The following is a 15268-nucleotide window of genomic DNA, read 5'->3' on the forward strand; positions in this document are numbered from 1 at the left end:
CTCCTTTACCCACTCTTTCCTCTAATGTGCATTAATTTACTACTTGTGTTAAGGAACGAGCCACTTCAGAACCTCTGCTCACTTTACCACTGTGACAGCATATGACCAAAGCATTTTGCTGAAGCTTTATTTTGCTTTGTAAAATCCCTTACGCTTTGCAACAGCTTATCCAGCAGCACCTCCTCCCTCCCTGGTGTCTTTAGAACATCTTTCCTCTGCCTCTTCCTCCTCCTTTTCCTCCTCCAGCCCATGCAAGATGATGTTGCTTTTGGAAGTGACTCTGTCTGAGGGCTTCGCTTTTTCCTGGGTCACACAGACTGTCCTGGCATTTGAAGCCCAGTCTCTGGATGGTCTCTCCTGATTGACTTATTGCAGCCAAGACTGTGTCCCTGCAGCTCACTGATGAGTGTTTACACAAGACTGCGCAGTCCCCTTCAAATAGCCATTAATTTTATAGGGGGCACATAAAAGAGATGGGCCTCCACTATTCCTCCCTCCTTTGATCTGTGTGGGGTGCATGGCCCAGAGCTGCCAGCATTGCTGATTTACTCCGCTCTGTGGACAGAGCTTCTGGAGCAAACAAGAGCTTATATTTGCTCTCAGTGGTATGGCAATACCATTACAGGCTGTGCTGCTGGCTGGTTGTGTTTGGGCTGGAAGGGCAGGGGTGGCTCAGGGTTTGCATGTCCTTACATTTTTCTTTTAATATTAGCTCAACAGTTCAGTTCATGCAATCCATGAGTGCCCCAAGTCCATGCAGACAGGTAGGCGGGTTATTAAGGGTCTGTAGTGTTGCTAATGGAAATGAAGTCCATGTATTGGCGAGCTATAAGCATTGACCTTGTGACAGGGCACTCAGTCTGAAACAAAATCTCTCCAAAACAGTGCTCTCACAGAACTTTATTGTCATCCAAGCCAGACTCAGAAAACTGTCTCTCTTTTTGTTTCTTTTTTTTTCTTTTCTCCCAGTCTGGCATAAATTAGGATTCCTGCCTCTGAGTCTGACCTTGCCCTCCTAAATGAACTCTCTGATCAGAAGCCCTTTTGTTGTTTCTGCTTGGTGTACCAAGTAGGACAATGACCTCAGCATCAACACCGGTTGTGGGTGATTGCCAGGCCAACCAAATCTGGGTCGCCCCTGAGCTCCTGTCCTAAGTTTGATTTGAATTGAGTTGTTGAGCCTTCCAGCTGCAAGTGTTGACTTTAGCTCTGTCTGTCAGCTATCATGGAGGTGGTTACTATTTTTTGTATTTTAACCAAAAGTTGCTCTCTAAAGGTAACCTCTTCTGATCAACTACAATGAAAGCTGTGTCTAACAGTGGCATTTGACAGGGAAACTTTAGGTCACCAAACCTGGTATAAGAGAGTCATGCTAAGTGAGAGATTTCCAGTGTGGAAAACATTTGTTCATCCAAAGTCTCCAGTTTCTTTTGTGGACTTTCAGCCAGGGCCATTTTCAGGATGACGACGTATTTCACAGGTGCTCACTGTGACATCCGCCTCCCATGCAAAGAGGAGGTTGCTGCCTGTTATCTGTCAGCTCACCTGTTATACTGCTTAGCCTTACTTCTTGGCACTTGGTGTGAAGAAAAAAAAAGCAAATAGAGTGTCTGTAAAGTATGGAAAATGTAGAAACCCCTGACAGTTGTATGGTGTGTCTTGCTTCTCCCACAGAGAGGAAACCACAAAATAGTGAGTCCAGGGGTTTCTTTCCACACACACAATATCTGTCAGGATTTTGAGGAATTTTCTGGGAACTGATGAAAGAAATGTGCTGTTTAAGCCCTGATATATATTGTACAACCATGCTGTATGAAAGAAATGCAGTGCTCCACACTGGCAGGTTCCAGAAAAGATTTCCAAAATAAAAGAAACCCAAAGGATCTGAGGGAATTTCTTCCAAGAGGGAAGATGGGCTTCTATGGGATCAGAGGCAGAAGAAAAGGGGAAAATTTGATTGTATTAAAGAGAAAAGGTACCTGACGTCTTTAATAACTGTAGTTTCCTTGTTAACCATTTCACACCTTTGCAAGATCACCGATGCTAGTGTGAAATGGCTAAGAATTTTAGCAGCAAAGGGGCTCTTGCCTCCTCAAATCCAACCTTCTCAGCCCCAGGCATGGGCAAGGATATGAAGGAGAGTCATATAAATAACAAATCCCTCACTCCCGTGTGTGCCAAAGGACCAAAACTCAGTGTGACAGTGCCAAGAGGCTGACTTGCATGGCCTTTCCAGCACAGGGCTCTGACAGGGCTGTCAGAGGCTGCCCTGCACTCATGGTGGTTACTAGCAGCTGCTAATTGTGGGCATACCTTAATTAACAAGCAGGGAGCTGGTTAAAGTACATTAGCAAATGGGAGCAGTCTGAGGATTAAGCCCTGATGGTGCAGTGTCTTTTTCTAGCTCTTCTTGTTAGGATTTATTGCATTAAAAAATTAATTATTGTTTATTTTTCTTCTCTCTTTCAGGTCCGCCTGTAAGTACCAAACCTCTATGGTTTTAGAAGCTGTTGACACAGAGTCTGTGGAGCATGAACTCCACAGCCTCCTGTCTGTGGTGTCTGGTGTGGTAGCCACCTTTGCAGTCCTGGCAGCCTGGGATATCCCGAACAGCAAGTACTGTAGGAGCTCAGGACTAGATTGGGGTGGGATTGCTCTTGGCTGCAACTCAGCCTCTGAGGGGGAGATGGAGGGAGCGCAGGGAGGGGGCATGGCAAATTCATGTGGTGCAGAGATCTGTGTGTTACCAGTTGGCCCCACAGCCTCTGGGGGAACCAGCTGTATGCGCTTCACATGCATGGGATGCCACGTGCTGAATGAGATGTGTTTGCAGAAAAGGGAAAGATAGATCACAAACACATGGCAGGAGCTGAGCTGGAGGGACTTGTTCCCTGCTACTCACTCGGGCTGGCTGAACTGCTGGGCCTTCAAGTATAGCTGCGCAACTATCAATTTCAGAGGAAAAATTGTGTTGACAGCTTCCTTTTCAAATGTTAGCTAATGTAAAACCTCAGCACAGACAATTTAGGCTTCAGGAAAATAGCTAGGTTATTGCAGAAATTTTCTTGCAGCTATTACAAGACCCACGGTGAACCAGAAGAAGCAATGCAAGGACTGAAGCCATGTATTGATAACTCTCAGGATTATAAAGAAACACTGTATTGTCTCTAGCACGGTCCTTCCAGAGGAAATGGTTTATATTTGTGTACAATAGAGCGACTATTCAGGGTTTCTGTGAAGGAACATGAGAAGTTAAACATACGGTAGTCATCTTTTGTCTGTTCACGCAAAAGTGTCTTAAACAGTTTGCAGATGACGTTCTGAGTAGTAGTTGCTGCACAACCTATTTTCTTTCCCCTTTCATCAGGCTGAAATGCTATAGACTGAACTCCCACGGATATACGAGCACAGACCTATTTAATGACAACAATCTTCCAAAAAGTTGCACCTTCTAGGCCAAAAGGTCTGAAAGCATTTCACAGCTGGAAGCCCTGATCCACGCAAAACTTCAGCGATAGCTTATCCCAGGGGCTTTCAGGACTGGCTGCTAAAGTGGATGTATTTCAGCATTAGCTGTGGCTTTTTGGGAGGAGAGCACTTCTCTGCAGGCCGCTGCAAGTGGGTCTATCCATGGCTGTCCCTGCCACTTCAGCCTGGGTAGCCCGTGTATTGGCACTAAAGGGATGAGGTGGACACAAAATTGGTGGTGGTGTTGGCATTTCTATTATTGCTGTGAGAAATTAGAGAGAAATCCATAGATCAACACAGACGTCTTCTAGAGAGCAGTGCCTTTGTCGGGAGAGGAAGACACACACTCCAGGCTTCCTCTGCAGCAATAAGGGTTAGAAACCTAATATTGTAATGAGAGATTGAAGCCTGGCAGAAGCACATGGGACCACCAGAGAAGTGCTGACATTATATGCTACCGTATCCTGGCTTATTGCGACCTCTGAACCTGCCTCTGCAAGCAGACTTCTAGGACAGGCTGTGAGGAATGCTACAGCCAATGGAAATAACAAGAGGAAGTTGGGCAGACTGAGTGTTGTTAGCCAAAGTGGAATTTGTCTTGGGCTAGTAGGACCTTCATCTCATTCAGGACTTCCTGGGTTTCTGATCAGCTGGTGAGCGAGATTGGCTCAGTCACTGTGAGCAAAAGTTCACCTCTGAAGAGCCAAGTGAGTCCTACATGTCACTGTAGGAAATATTCCCCCACCCCTCCATATTTCTCATGATTGAAATGGAAATGGTTTTATGAGCAACAACCTGGGCTCCAGCCTGGCTGATGGTCATACATGTTGTTCTGGATAGCAGCCCCAAAGTGATGACCACACATCTCTCTCCTATTTTTGTTTCCCAGCTTGCAAAAGACAGCACACTGTGTGGCAGGGCTTAGCTCCCAGTGCTGGTGTTGGCTTGAGCGTGGAGATGGGCAGAAATGCTCATTAGAAATGCACTGAGCCCTGCTTGCATTTTAGGACAAGGACAAAAGCCAGGGACATGAATGAGCAACACCACAGCAGCAAAAGGGATCTTCATGCTCTTCTCTTGCCCAACCAATACTCCCACCCTTATTCCCGAAGTCAGTCAAAGCTTTGGTGAAGGCAAGGGCAACCCGCAGTCATGTAAGATATTTGATGAGATTGGGACTAAAAGGGGCAAAGGAAGAAAGGAAATGATGAAATCGTGCAATAGTCCTTCTGCCGTCTGGACCACATCCGAAGCAAAAGATCCTCTCACAGACATTTTCTCTCCCATTTCTGATCATGCAACATTTCTGTGGCAACTGCAGCAATTCCATACATGAAAAAATAATATTTAGCAGATGGAAACTAAGGAAGAAAGTCAAAGACCTGTAATTAGCTTGCTCTCCGTGGACTTGCAGATACCTTCAGAGCCCGTGTGGAGAGCTGTGGGTAGAGTCGTGCCAAAAGGAGAGAAAACTTCACAAGCAGGAGATTAGGAAACCAAAGCAATCAGAGCTGATGGTCAAGGAGCTGTGGAGAGTTTTTTAACCATTCTGTTTCCTAAACCCTTCCATTTGATTCCATCTCTTTATCAAGCCCCCCTTTCAGAGTTTGAAGCTAGTTTTTGCTGTTTCAGTGTATTTTGTTTCAGGGCCTCACAGAAAGGCCACAGCTCCTGGTAAATACTTCATCCTTACTCTTTCATCCCCTCATTCTTTCTGTCTGGCAGGACTTTCATCTGGTAGCCTTGAGAATTCATAAGGTGGTAGAAGGTAGACTTGCATAAAAAATGTGATGTGGAATAGAATACTGCAAACAGGACATGGGTCATACAGAGTAGAGACCACAGGAGCTTTGTAGGTCTAAACTTAAAGGGTAACATAACCCTCATGATCCCTCCTATGTGTGGGAAACACTGCTTTTGAAGATGTCTTTGAGGGTCTGGTTGAAGAGGCATGGTGTGCAGTATTCTTGCTGGTGGGACTTGCTAGGAGCAGCAGGATTTAGAAGGCTTAAGTCACCTTGGGACAAATGCAAAAATCCATAATAACAGTATCTGCATCTGAGTTAGTCATGACTGAGGAAGGAGCGTGGGTTTTGGAATTACAGCAGCATGATTTCCTGGTGATGGTTCCCTGTTCCCCAGGCTGCAGCTCACCTGGAGACTGCACGAGCCATAACAAGCAGTTTCCCAATGAAGGAGATGTAAACTGTGCAGCTGGCTCTCCCCTGGCTCAGGACAGAGGCTGCTGGTTGCCTTTCATGCTCTTTTAACTCTGATATGGGAGCTTCAGGCAGCTTTTCATGACTTCATAACCAACCTTCATGGTATCATCCACCCATGAGTGCTCTCTCCTGGCTCCCTGTCGCAGACAACCTTTCCTTATAAACATCTGGCATTTATTTGCTGTGCTACCGGGAGCTCCCCCTTTGCTGCTGTTGCTTGGAGGGCTGTAACTCTGCGCAGTCACATACCAGACACGGTGCCATCATATACCACTCCAGGTACTCATGGGAGACCTGACACAGCTCAGCCTCGACCTTGGGCTCTTCCTGCTTGGGCACTAGCCACAGCAGAGATAGAAAAAGTAAATTCGGCTTTTACCTCAAAAACCATGAGAGAAATCAGCCTGGGCTCAGCTCTGGAGGAAAACAGCATTTAAGGGACTTAAAGCAGAGGAGAGCTCAGCGTTATGTCTTCCAGCAGCCACAAAGTAATCCCCAGGGCCAGATGCAGATACCGGGAGTTCCGCTCACTGCCGGCACACAGAGATAGGCAAATATTAGCATGACTGAGAACGCACCTAAAATCCTAGAAGAAAGCAGTTTTCCATAATATATCATCAATAAAACTTAAAATCAAGCAACTGTTTAGGGTTTCATCCATCTGCAAGGAGTGCTTTTGCAAAGTGTATATGGCTCTTCAATTTATCACAACACATGCTGCATGGAAAGGAATGCTCCTCATACCAAACAGCCCCCCCAGCTCTGCAGAGGGAAGTGGCTGAACTTCCACCAGGGAATGGTTTGATCCCAAGCAATAACATCTGAGTTTGGGATGGACAGTCTTTGTGTACACCCAGAAGAACAAACAGAGCTAAGTGCCTTCCCCTTCCAGAGATTTCAGATTATGTTCACACGCACTGGGACTGAACGTGAGGGAAGGCACAAAGAGGTGGCACCAATGGGGCTGGTGTCTCCAGCTGCAGAAACCAGAAAACCAGGTTTATGTCTACAGACAGAGTCAGCCAGGGGCAGGAACACTCTGTTTTACATAAGGAAACCCCAAACATCGCTGGAAACAGAACTGAGGGATTATTATCACATCATATTTGCAAAATATAGAGCAAAAGCTACATGACTGTTAAAGCCATAATCATCAAGATCCCTTAGGAATGAGCTGCTATCTTCCAGATCTGCACAGCCTTCAGTTTTGGCGACCAGGAATGTAGAGGGGGTAATTTTTTTTTTTAATTGCATAGTACAATTTAGCTGTAAGAGGCAGCCAACTGCCTTGTAGGTAAGTGGGTGAACAAAATTGTCACTGGTCCTGTGTTCATGTGTTTACGAAGCTCTGTCCGGTGTCACCTGACCCAAAATCATTCCCAAAACCACTGTTAGGATCACTCACATGCTGACAACACACTGGGAAGTATCTCAAAGGGATAGAGGACACTGAAAACAGCTGCTCATATGTCTTCTTCCAGACGTGCTTTTTCCTGTGTCAGCTTGTGTTCTCACATTTTTCTCTTGCTTCTGGACAAGACAGTATTTTCAAGTTTAAGAGAATTGTGTTTTAAAGTTATAACTCTATAAATAAACAGCTAACGCCCAGATGACTTTGGTCAAGAAAGAGAAAAACATGACAGTTGGCTACTGCAGGAAGCCAGTTCCCAGGACCTGGATTTTATGAAGTGTTGGAAATAGGGATTGTATTTTGTTTGACTGGAGACTCCTGTCCTCCTTTTGCTGCCTAAATTGCTGTATGTAAGTTCTGTTGTGAGATGTGCGGGTTTGTCATACGTGGAAATGAGCTGGTGGCTCACACATTCTAAAGACAGGTTCGGGCACACTCATACACACTTTCCTCTTTAACTTTCTCTCTCTCCTTCTCAAAATCCTTGGACACTTGCACCACAGTGTGAAGCTGCTGCTGTGGCTTAGTTCAGTTGTGCTGTTTTATGACCTTGTTTTTGGCCAGTTACCAATTCTCTCTGATTTCTGCCTTAATTGCCAGGGAGACAAAGGTGCGATGGGAATTCCTGGGCGGCCGGTAAGTCAAACCCTCTTTTGTGTGCCTTATCTTCTCCATTCTGTTCCAACCCCCAGAATGTGGGGGGGGGGGGGGGGGAGGGTGGCAGAGGGAGGCTTTCAGGGATAGTCCCTTATCAGGTGTCAGTGCAAGTCAGGGAGTACTCTCTCTGAGCCCTGCACCTGAGGAGCTCCCTTGGTCTCAGCAGAGTGACCAGCCCTGCAAGCCACATACATGCTGGGGAGGTGTTTCCATTTCACCTGCCGTGCTATCCAGGGCCTCCTCTGGTTCAGCATCCCCCTGTTTGGGTGTCTCCCCACTGCCACCTCGTGCGCCAGCTGGGCTTACTAACCCTGAGTTTGCTAACACACACCCCTGCCTGCCACCGGCAGCTGCCCCTTCCAAATAACTCTGTCCTGAGCAAAGGGGGCCATCCCCTGCCTGGCTGAGTGCTGTATTTTGGAGCTCTCCTGGCTCGGGCATCCCATGGTGAGGACAGGGAAGAGGAGTGGGGCAGGAGCTGAGGCCACCCTGCTCATCCCAGCCGCATAGCTGGGGTTGTGGGGCAGGAGAGCGTGCCTTTGCCTTTGCCGCTGATGCCTGTGTTTGTCTCTCTCTCCCTCTCTCTCTCTCTCTTCCCTGCACCCTCTTGCATGTGGCTGTGACGGGTGCCACTGACCCAGGGACTAAAAGGGCAGTCCGGAGAGAAGGTGAGTCAGCTCCTTGTAGCCTGTAGCACCCCCAAACTGTCCTCTTCTAGGGCCAGCCCAAGCTTGCCCATCACAGTCATGGCCACTGCAGCCAGCTTTGGGCTTCCACACCCCTGGGCTGCCTCATCTTCCGTGTCAGTGCAAGTATATTTCCCAAATTCCTTCCAGGCCAGTCAGCCTCCAAAGATTGCTGTGTTTCTTGTTTATGACAATTTACTAACATCATAAGAGCCAGTGGGCACATGCAGGGCTTCCCCCAAGGCTTCCTGGATTTTAACCATTGACTTTCTCCTCCTCTGGCAGCTCTGCTTGCCCTAACCAACCTGCAGCTCCCGTCTACTTCTCAGGTTAGCCTGATCCCTGGTGCAGGTGGGGGCAAGGAATGAAGTGGCATGGCATGCTCCTATTTCTGACACAGTGGGACCTCCTCCTCCTGAGGAACGCTGATGGCATAGTTTTAAGTCTGTGGAACACCATCTCACAGACTCTTTGCTGTGCAGTGAGCTGGGATTTGTACCCACAAAGAAGTGCTGGTTTACAAAGCAATCCTGCTGCTGGCCCCTGTTTTGAAGCATTTGGCATTTCAGTGTTAGTATGTTTTCCCCAGAGCTGTGAGTACCTCCCGCCTGTGAGAGCAGGGAAATGGAGGTGTTTGGCATTCGTGAATAACTGAGTAACAACGTGTAGAAATTAGGAAAGGGATGGATATTTACCTGACAAGGAGGGTTATCCATGCAGTACCATACCAGGCCCATTTGTTCCTCTTCATAGCAGATCGGGAGAAAAACACAACAAGGAAGGGTAAAGTAGGATAGAGATTCTTCATCCTTGTGTTCACTGTTTGCTTATTGGAACCAATCAACATTATCCAACAGACCAGAATTTCCCACCTGAAGCCATTCTGCTTTTTCTCTGCGTGTCCTTGCATTTGTTTCTGGCCGAAGTTTCCATGAAGGGACAGCAGATAGATACAAACAGTGGAAAAAAATCACTCCTAATTGCCCCTGCTTCCCCAAAGCCTTCTATGAGAAGTCTTTGGCAGGCCACAGGTTTGTTTTGCAGAGTGCTTTGCTTTCTTGTAGGCTGCTTGGTTTATGGGATGCTCCATCCCAATGCTCCCCCAGCCCTGGGCACTTCTGGAGCTGCCTCTCAGGAATACACCATGTTTTCCAAAGAGAGTGACATGTCCTGCCCATCACACGCTGTGGGTGGCTAGGAGCTGGAGAGGCAGATGTTTTCTTTTCCAGCACGCACTTTGCTTTGTTTTCATCCACATCTCAACTGAGTTTGAGAAGTATGCAAGTGAGGCATTTCTGGAGGCAACCAAATAAGCTGCCCACAGCTCCCATTTCCCTGGAGCCCAGCACATCCCTCTTTCTTTTCTTTCTTCTGCAGGATGCAATCCTCCTGGAACTTGCAGGAAGGAAACAGAAAGGGTTTCAGGCCATCTTTCACACTTCCAATGGGGCAGAACCTGTGTTTTGCCAGAAAGTGTTTTATGTGTTTATACTTCTCCTTGCTGTGCAGCTTCCATTTTCTGGCACATCTGAGCAGCTCTAAAGGACATATTTTCTCCGAAAGTGTGAGACAGGAGCTGGGGGAGGCCAGAACAGCAGCTGCCCCATAAGCCCTGAAGGTCTCACACCTGAGGCATCCTCATCTAACCCCAGTCTTGACAGGAATATAGTTGTCTTTGTGTTTTCTTCTCCTATTCTCACCCCTTTTCCTCTGCTTTGTCTCTCTGCAGGGTGCTCCAGGAGAAGCTGGCATGTCTATCATTGGGCCCCGCGGTCCACCCGTAAGTGGCTTTTCTCTCTATTTTTGTCTGATGCAGGATGTGGGCAAGTTACCGGGAAAGACTTAGGAGGGGCATTAAGACTCAGCATCAGCCAGAAAGAGCAAAAGCCCTGTATAATGTGGTTCCCCTGCTGAGGCAGCCTTGGTTTTATACTGCTATTATATCCTATATATAATGAAATGATAGCTCATATTCCAGAACAGATGAGGAAGCCTTCCCTTGGCAAGGAAACCAAACTCCTGCATTTAAAAGGAAGAAGCATATTTCCTTTTTGCAAAAGGGGTCCTATCACTTCTGGAGAAAATTTGCACTTTGCCTGGCTGATTTCAGCCTTTGGTTTAATCAGCAGGGAACAAGCCCCCTGATTTTACTGAAGAGCAGGACCAGAGCTAAGCTGGTGACTGGGGAGCTCACAAAGATGGGTAGTTCAGAGGTCTTTGTCAAGTACCCAAAATCTTGGAAGCTCTTTGTTAGCATGGTTACCACTATCTGGAGAGTCCCTTACCTGGCTGAGAAAAGGCAGGATTTTGCACCCTCTTCCAGCAAAAGTGTCTCTACAAGGTGCAATGAGTCAGCCAGACAAAACTTTTTGCAAGGACAGGGTCATAAAAAAAGACCAAGATGAAGGGTTGGTGTGTTTACATACCCTAAATGCTGGATGCTTCTTGCACTGTGGTTCAGCCATCAAGCCTCTGCTTTTGTGTGGGTGTAGCCAGACCTCTCCACTCCATCCCTGCACAGCTTCCACCAGAGATTTCCATGAAAAAAGACCTGGAGGTTCAATTCTCTCCCTCCCAGTGGGCACTTCCGATTTTGTTTCACCTGTGAAGAGCACTATCCTTGACCTGCAGAGAGAATGGGCTGCTGGCAACCTTTGTTTCACAGCTGAGGCAGTATGAACACTTGGCTACATCTGGCTTTCCAATTAACTTTCCAAAAGCCCCATGACAAATGTTTCTAATAAAAACCAGCTTTGCTGGTCCCCAGGCCCACCTGCCCAGGATGCTGGAGTTTGAGAAGTGACAGAATCAAAGCCCAGGACCCAAATGGGTCTCCCCAAGCGCTTTATGCCTAGCAGATGGTCCCTGGCCACGTGTCCAAGCAAGGAAGAAGGGCTGGCAAGTCCCTCAAGCCACGGTCTGAGCAAGACCACCCTGCTCCACAAACAGCAGATTTTGGAGGGTAAGTGCCCCATTGCTTTTGCTGTTTCTCACAAGCTCTGGCTCTCAGCCTTCTGAACAGTGTAATTGTAGTAATCAGAGAGAAAAGCCATCAGTTCCTGTCCATGTAGGTCCTGCAAAGGAGACAGGCACCACTGTTTTCTTGAAGGACACATGCCTGGGATAGCAGGACAATTTTTGTCTGCTTTGGTGCTGCTGCCTTTGCTGCTTTTTGGGAAAGTGCAGAACACATATCTTTAAAGCAGCAGAAAACTTAGATGGCAAATGGTATCTAAAATGGGGTTTTGCTACACCAATCAAAGCCGTGAGGTGCCAGGAGTAGCCCAACTCCACACTTTCCCCCTGCAAAGCCTGCCATGAAGATGATCCAGTTTCCTGGGGAGCTGGTGATAGGTCAAAAGGATGGCTGAGCACTGAAGACAAGCACGGAAACCCTGGTGAAGGGGCCACTCGGAAAGATGTGGGATGACAAATAGTTTCCAGATTTTTGTTTGGAGGTTAAAGTTTTCGCTTGAGCTCAGAGCTGCTTAACTCCCGGCCAGAGAGGGACAGTGCGCCGATAGTGGCAGAAACAGACGGTCTCCATGATTTGGCAGCTCCCAGGATTGAATACTTCATACAATCAACATTTAAAAAAGGAGACAAGGAAAACCAGCCACCCAACAAAAACAGTCTCTTGGAATCGCTCGCTGCTGAACTGTTGTCTTGGCGTGGTACTGTGCAAATCACTCTGCTGTCCTCTGAGGAGAAAGAGGCAACAGTCTGTAGTCTACAGAGGAAGCCAAATTGTACCATTTCCAGGTTTTCTCCCTAATTCTTTTTTTAGCACTTCTTGTCAGGGAGGTGTCCAACAGGGAACCAAAATTAATTAATTGTGGCTCGGCTCTTCTTGCTTCTTGCCTTTTCAGAAGCCAGCGGTGGACAGATCCTTTAATTTATAGCCTATCTTCCCTTCTGGTCACTGGCCAGCAGGACCAGGTGGTTTTGTGTGTATCTTGCAAAGCAAAGCTGACCAAGTTCAACTTTGCAGTACTAAAGAAACAGTGCAAATGCGATTAGGTCCTGCTAGCATTGCATACAAAACCAGAGCTCTTCAGTGCAACATGAGGCATTTTGTGGTGGGGGCATCCTCAAACCCTGCAAAGAGGCTGTTTGGGCCCATCCTCTGCAGGGGTAAACTTTTACTGAGTCTCTCTGACGACAGAGGGTGGCTGGAGATGTTGCCTGAAGGTGAAGGTTTTCCCTGTCAGTGTAGCTCTGAGGTCTCTCCCAAAGGATTGTCATTGCATCACTGTGGCAAACCTCACCCTCACAGCCCAGGAGGCCCATTCCCTCCTTCCCCTTCCCTTCCCTCAGCACCACATGGGATCACTCTGGTTAAGGCAGAGATGCACCCTGGTCATGCCCAGCTTATCCCTAGGGAATCCCTGCGGGACTCCAACAGTCTAGTCATGGTAGCTCATATTGCTGAAGAAAGCATTTTCTTCCCCAAAATGAGAGAACACATAAGGAAGCTGGGCATTTTGGCATCAGAGCACAGCTTTCAGGGTAGGCAAGATGCCACAGTAGTCGGCTGATAAGCGTGGCACAGGATTTGCCTCATCCAGCTGTTCCTATCTACGTGAGTGTGCTTCAAGATCTGCTGAAGTCTGGGCCACAGGGACCTAATGCTTCCTGACCTGGCTTATGCTTTTTTTGGGAAACAGTTTGAAAAATCCTTAAGTGAAGTGGTGTCTTTCCTGGATACCAACAAAGCTATGGTAACTGTGACCTGGGATGTCACAGGTCCCAAAAACTGAAGAACTGTGAAAAATTAACAGCCAGGACATTTTCTCTTTTTTTTGGTGTTTTTAAGTAGAGGATGAAGAAGCTACCAAGCATATCCCAAGCCAGTGTTTGCTGTACCTGATCCCAAACTGGTAGCCATAGCTAGCTGGCCAGGAAGAGGTAGGAGGAAAAGTCTTGGTGCTCATGTTCCTCTCATCACACAGCCTAACTCACCTTTTTCTCTTAGCTCTCAGAGGGAAAAAAAAAAAACTAAAAACAAAAAACAGAAGAGAAAAATAAAATCATCTCCAGAATTATTTGTGAGGAAAACGAATGAGCTGGGACATCAGATGAGGGGAGGAGGAGGAGAGGGATGGTTGTATTTAGACACCAGTGACCTGCAAGGCTTGTCTTGCACAGAGCAGCACCCTGCATTAAACATCACAGGTTTATGGCAGCAAGAATTGCCATAAAATGAGCTCAGCCTCTGGAATATACTCCAAAAGCCTAACATATGGGCTAGGGACGCCCATTTAATTAATGTAGAAACTTCAAGGAAACTGCTTGCAGTCCAAACTGGAGCTGCTCCAGCATTTTCTTGGCCCTATACAAATTGCAGCGAGGATGAGAGATTTCCCCTCCTTCCCAAGACACTTTCCCCTTGGAGGGGAATTGCGTATCTCTTCAGAGAGCTGTAGGGTAGTTGGTCAGAGGCTGGAGGAAAGGCTCTGTAGAGAGGACTTAGGGTCCATCAAAATTCATTTCAGTTCCTCTAAACTGCTATCTCTGTTTCATCCTTCCCAGGGACAGCCTGGAACAAGAGGTTTTCCTGGATTCCCGGTAAGTGTAACTCTTAATTTATGAGGTACGGATGTGTGATGTTACTAGGAAGCCTCATAAGTGCTTGCTGTATCTCATCATTTCTTCCTGAAATCAATGACCTGATCTGATAGCACTGGAAAAAGTAATTTTTTCTTCATTCCTTTTTCTACTTCTTTTTTTTTTTTCTTTCTTTTAAATGATATTAGGGCCAAAAAAAAAAAACCCCAAACCACACAACTCTGAAAGGAAATTAATTTTTAAAAAGCCCCAAGTGTTAAAATAACATAGTTAAAGCCAGATCTGTTCAGTAAAAGAAAACCATCCTAAGAAATACCATCACACACAAAGAAAACAACCCCTAGGTAGGTGAAATTCCAATTTTAATTGAGCTTTTAGGTGATATTCCAATGGCAGCAAGTGCCTGGAATCCAAAAAGGGGGCCCTGCCTGTTGAGCGTCAGCTGGGGACTGTGCTAGGCTGATCACCCTGGTCATGCCAAAGGGAAAGGACATAAGACATGAGGGGGAATTCTCCAGCACAGTTGTAAGGGAGCAGAGAATATGCCCAGGAGAGGACAAAGCAAATTTCATTTCAATCCTACAGTTGCTGGCAGCACTCTCTGAAGCGCTGAGGCTGCTGAAGAACAGTTGCTGTTTATTCATATGCATTTATCCTGGACAACTAGGAGCCCTAAAGCAAACACAAACACCCCCCACATCCCTGCTCCCACCAGGCAGCTCAGCTGCTGCTCCAGGACACTGGATGTGCCAGAGCAGGTCTGCAGGGGAGACTCTCACACCTGGAAAATGGGAGGAATTGGCAGCCTCCGAGCTGCCTGACTGGGCTCCACTGTTCTGCCCATTGTGAAAAGGGGGGCTGTGAGCTGCCCCTGGGCTGAGGAGAAGCAGATCTCTCCAGGCCCTTGTGGTCTTTAGCTTTTGGAGGAACAGAAAACAAATTGGCCCAGCTCCTGAGAAAGCGCTGGATTGGACAGCTCTGTGGAGCCTGTTTCTCATCAAACAGTACCTTCAGCATGTGCTGAATGTCACCTCTTCCCTGGGACACTTTTATTATTCTATCATTTGCAAAAATTTCTCTTCCCGCAAAGGTGGGTGCCCTTTTAAATCAAAGTCTTGAGAAAACTGTTGATACTCAACTATTTTACCAAACACTGTAAAATTTTAAATTCGGAGGTTTTTTTGCAAATTTCCTATAAATCCCTCCTTGCTTCTATTCTTGTGTCCAGCATTGCTGCTGAAATGTGCTGACAGTGA

At 46.9% G+C, this 15268-nt stretch overlaps 1 protein-coding gene across 4 annotated transcripts in view; it reads left to right on the forward strand.

Annotated features, from left to right (window-relative positions):
• COL13A1 (collagen type XIII alpha 1 chain) overlaps positions 1–15268 on the forward strand; it is a 103229-nt gene that overhangs the window by 38555 nt on the left and 49406 nt on the right. For all 4 annotated transcript variants that reach the window (XM_039553711.1, XM_019286660.2, XM_019286663.2 and 1 more), the window contains exons 4-8: positions 2470–2477; positions 7702–7737; positions 8400–8426; positions 10174–10224; positions 13977–14012. In XM_039553711.1, the coding sequence (XP_039409645.1) occupies positions 2470–2477; positions 7702–7737; positions 8400–8426; positions 10174–10224; positions 13977–14012 (158 nt within the window). The remainder of the gene's footprint in view (positions 1–2469; positions 2478–7701; positions 7738–8399; positions 8427–10173; positions 10225–13976; positions 14013–15268) is intronic.

Source organism: Corvus cornix, chromosome 6 (assembly GCF_000738735.6).
Source record: "Corvus cornix cornix isolate S_Up_H32 chromosome 6, ASM73873v5, whole genome shotgun sequence".
Classification (NCBI taxonomy): domain Eukaryota; kingdom Metazoa; phylum Chordata; class Aves; order Passeriformes; family Corvidae; genus Corvus; species Corvus cornix.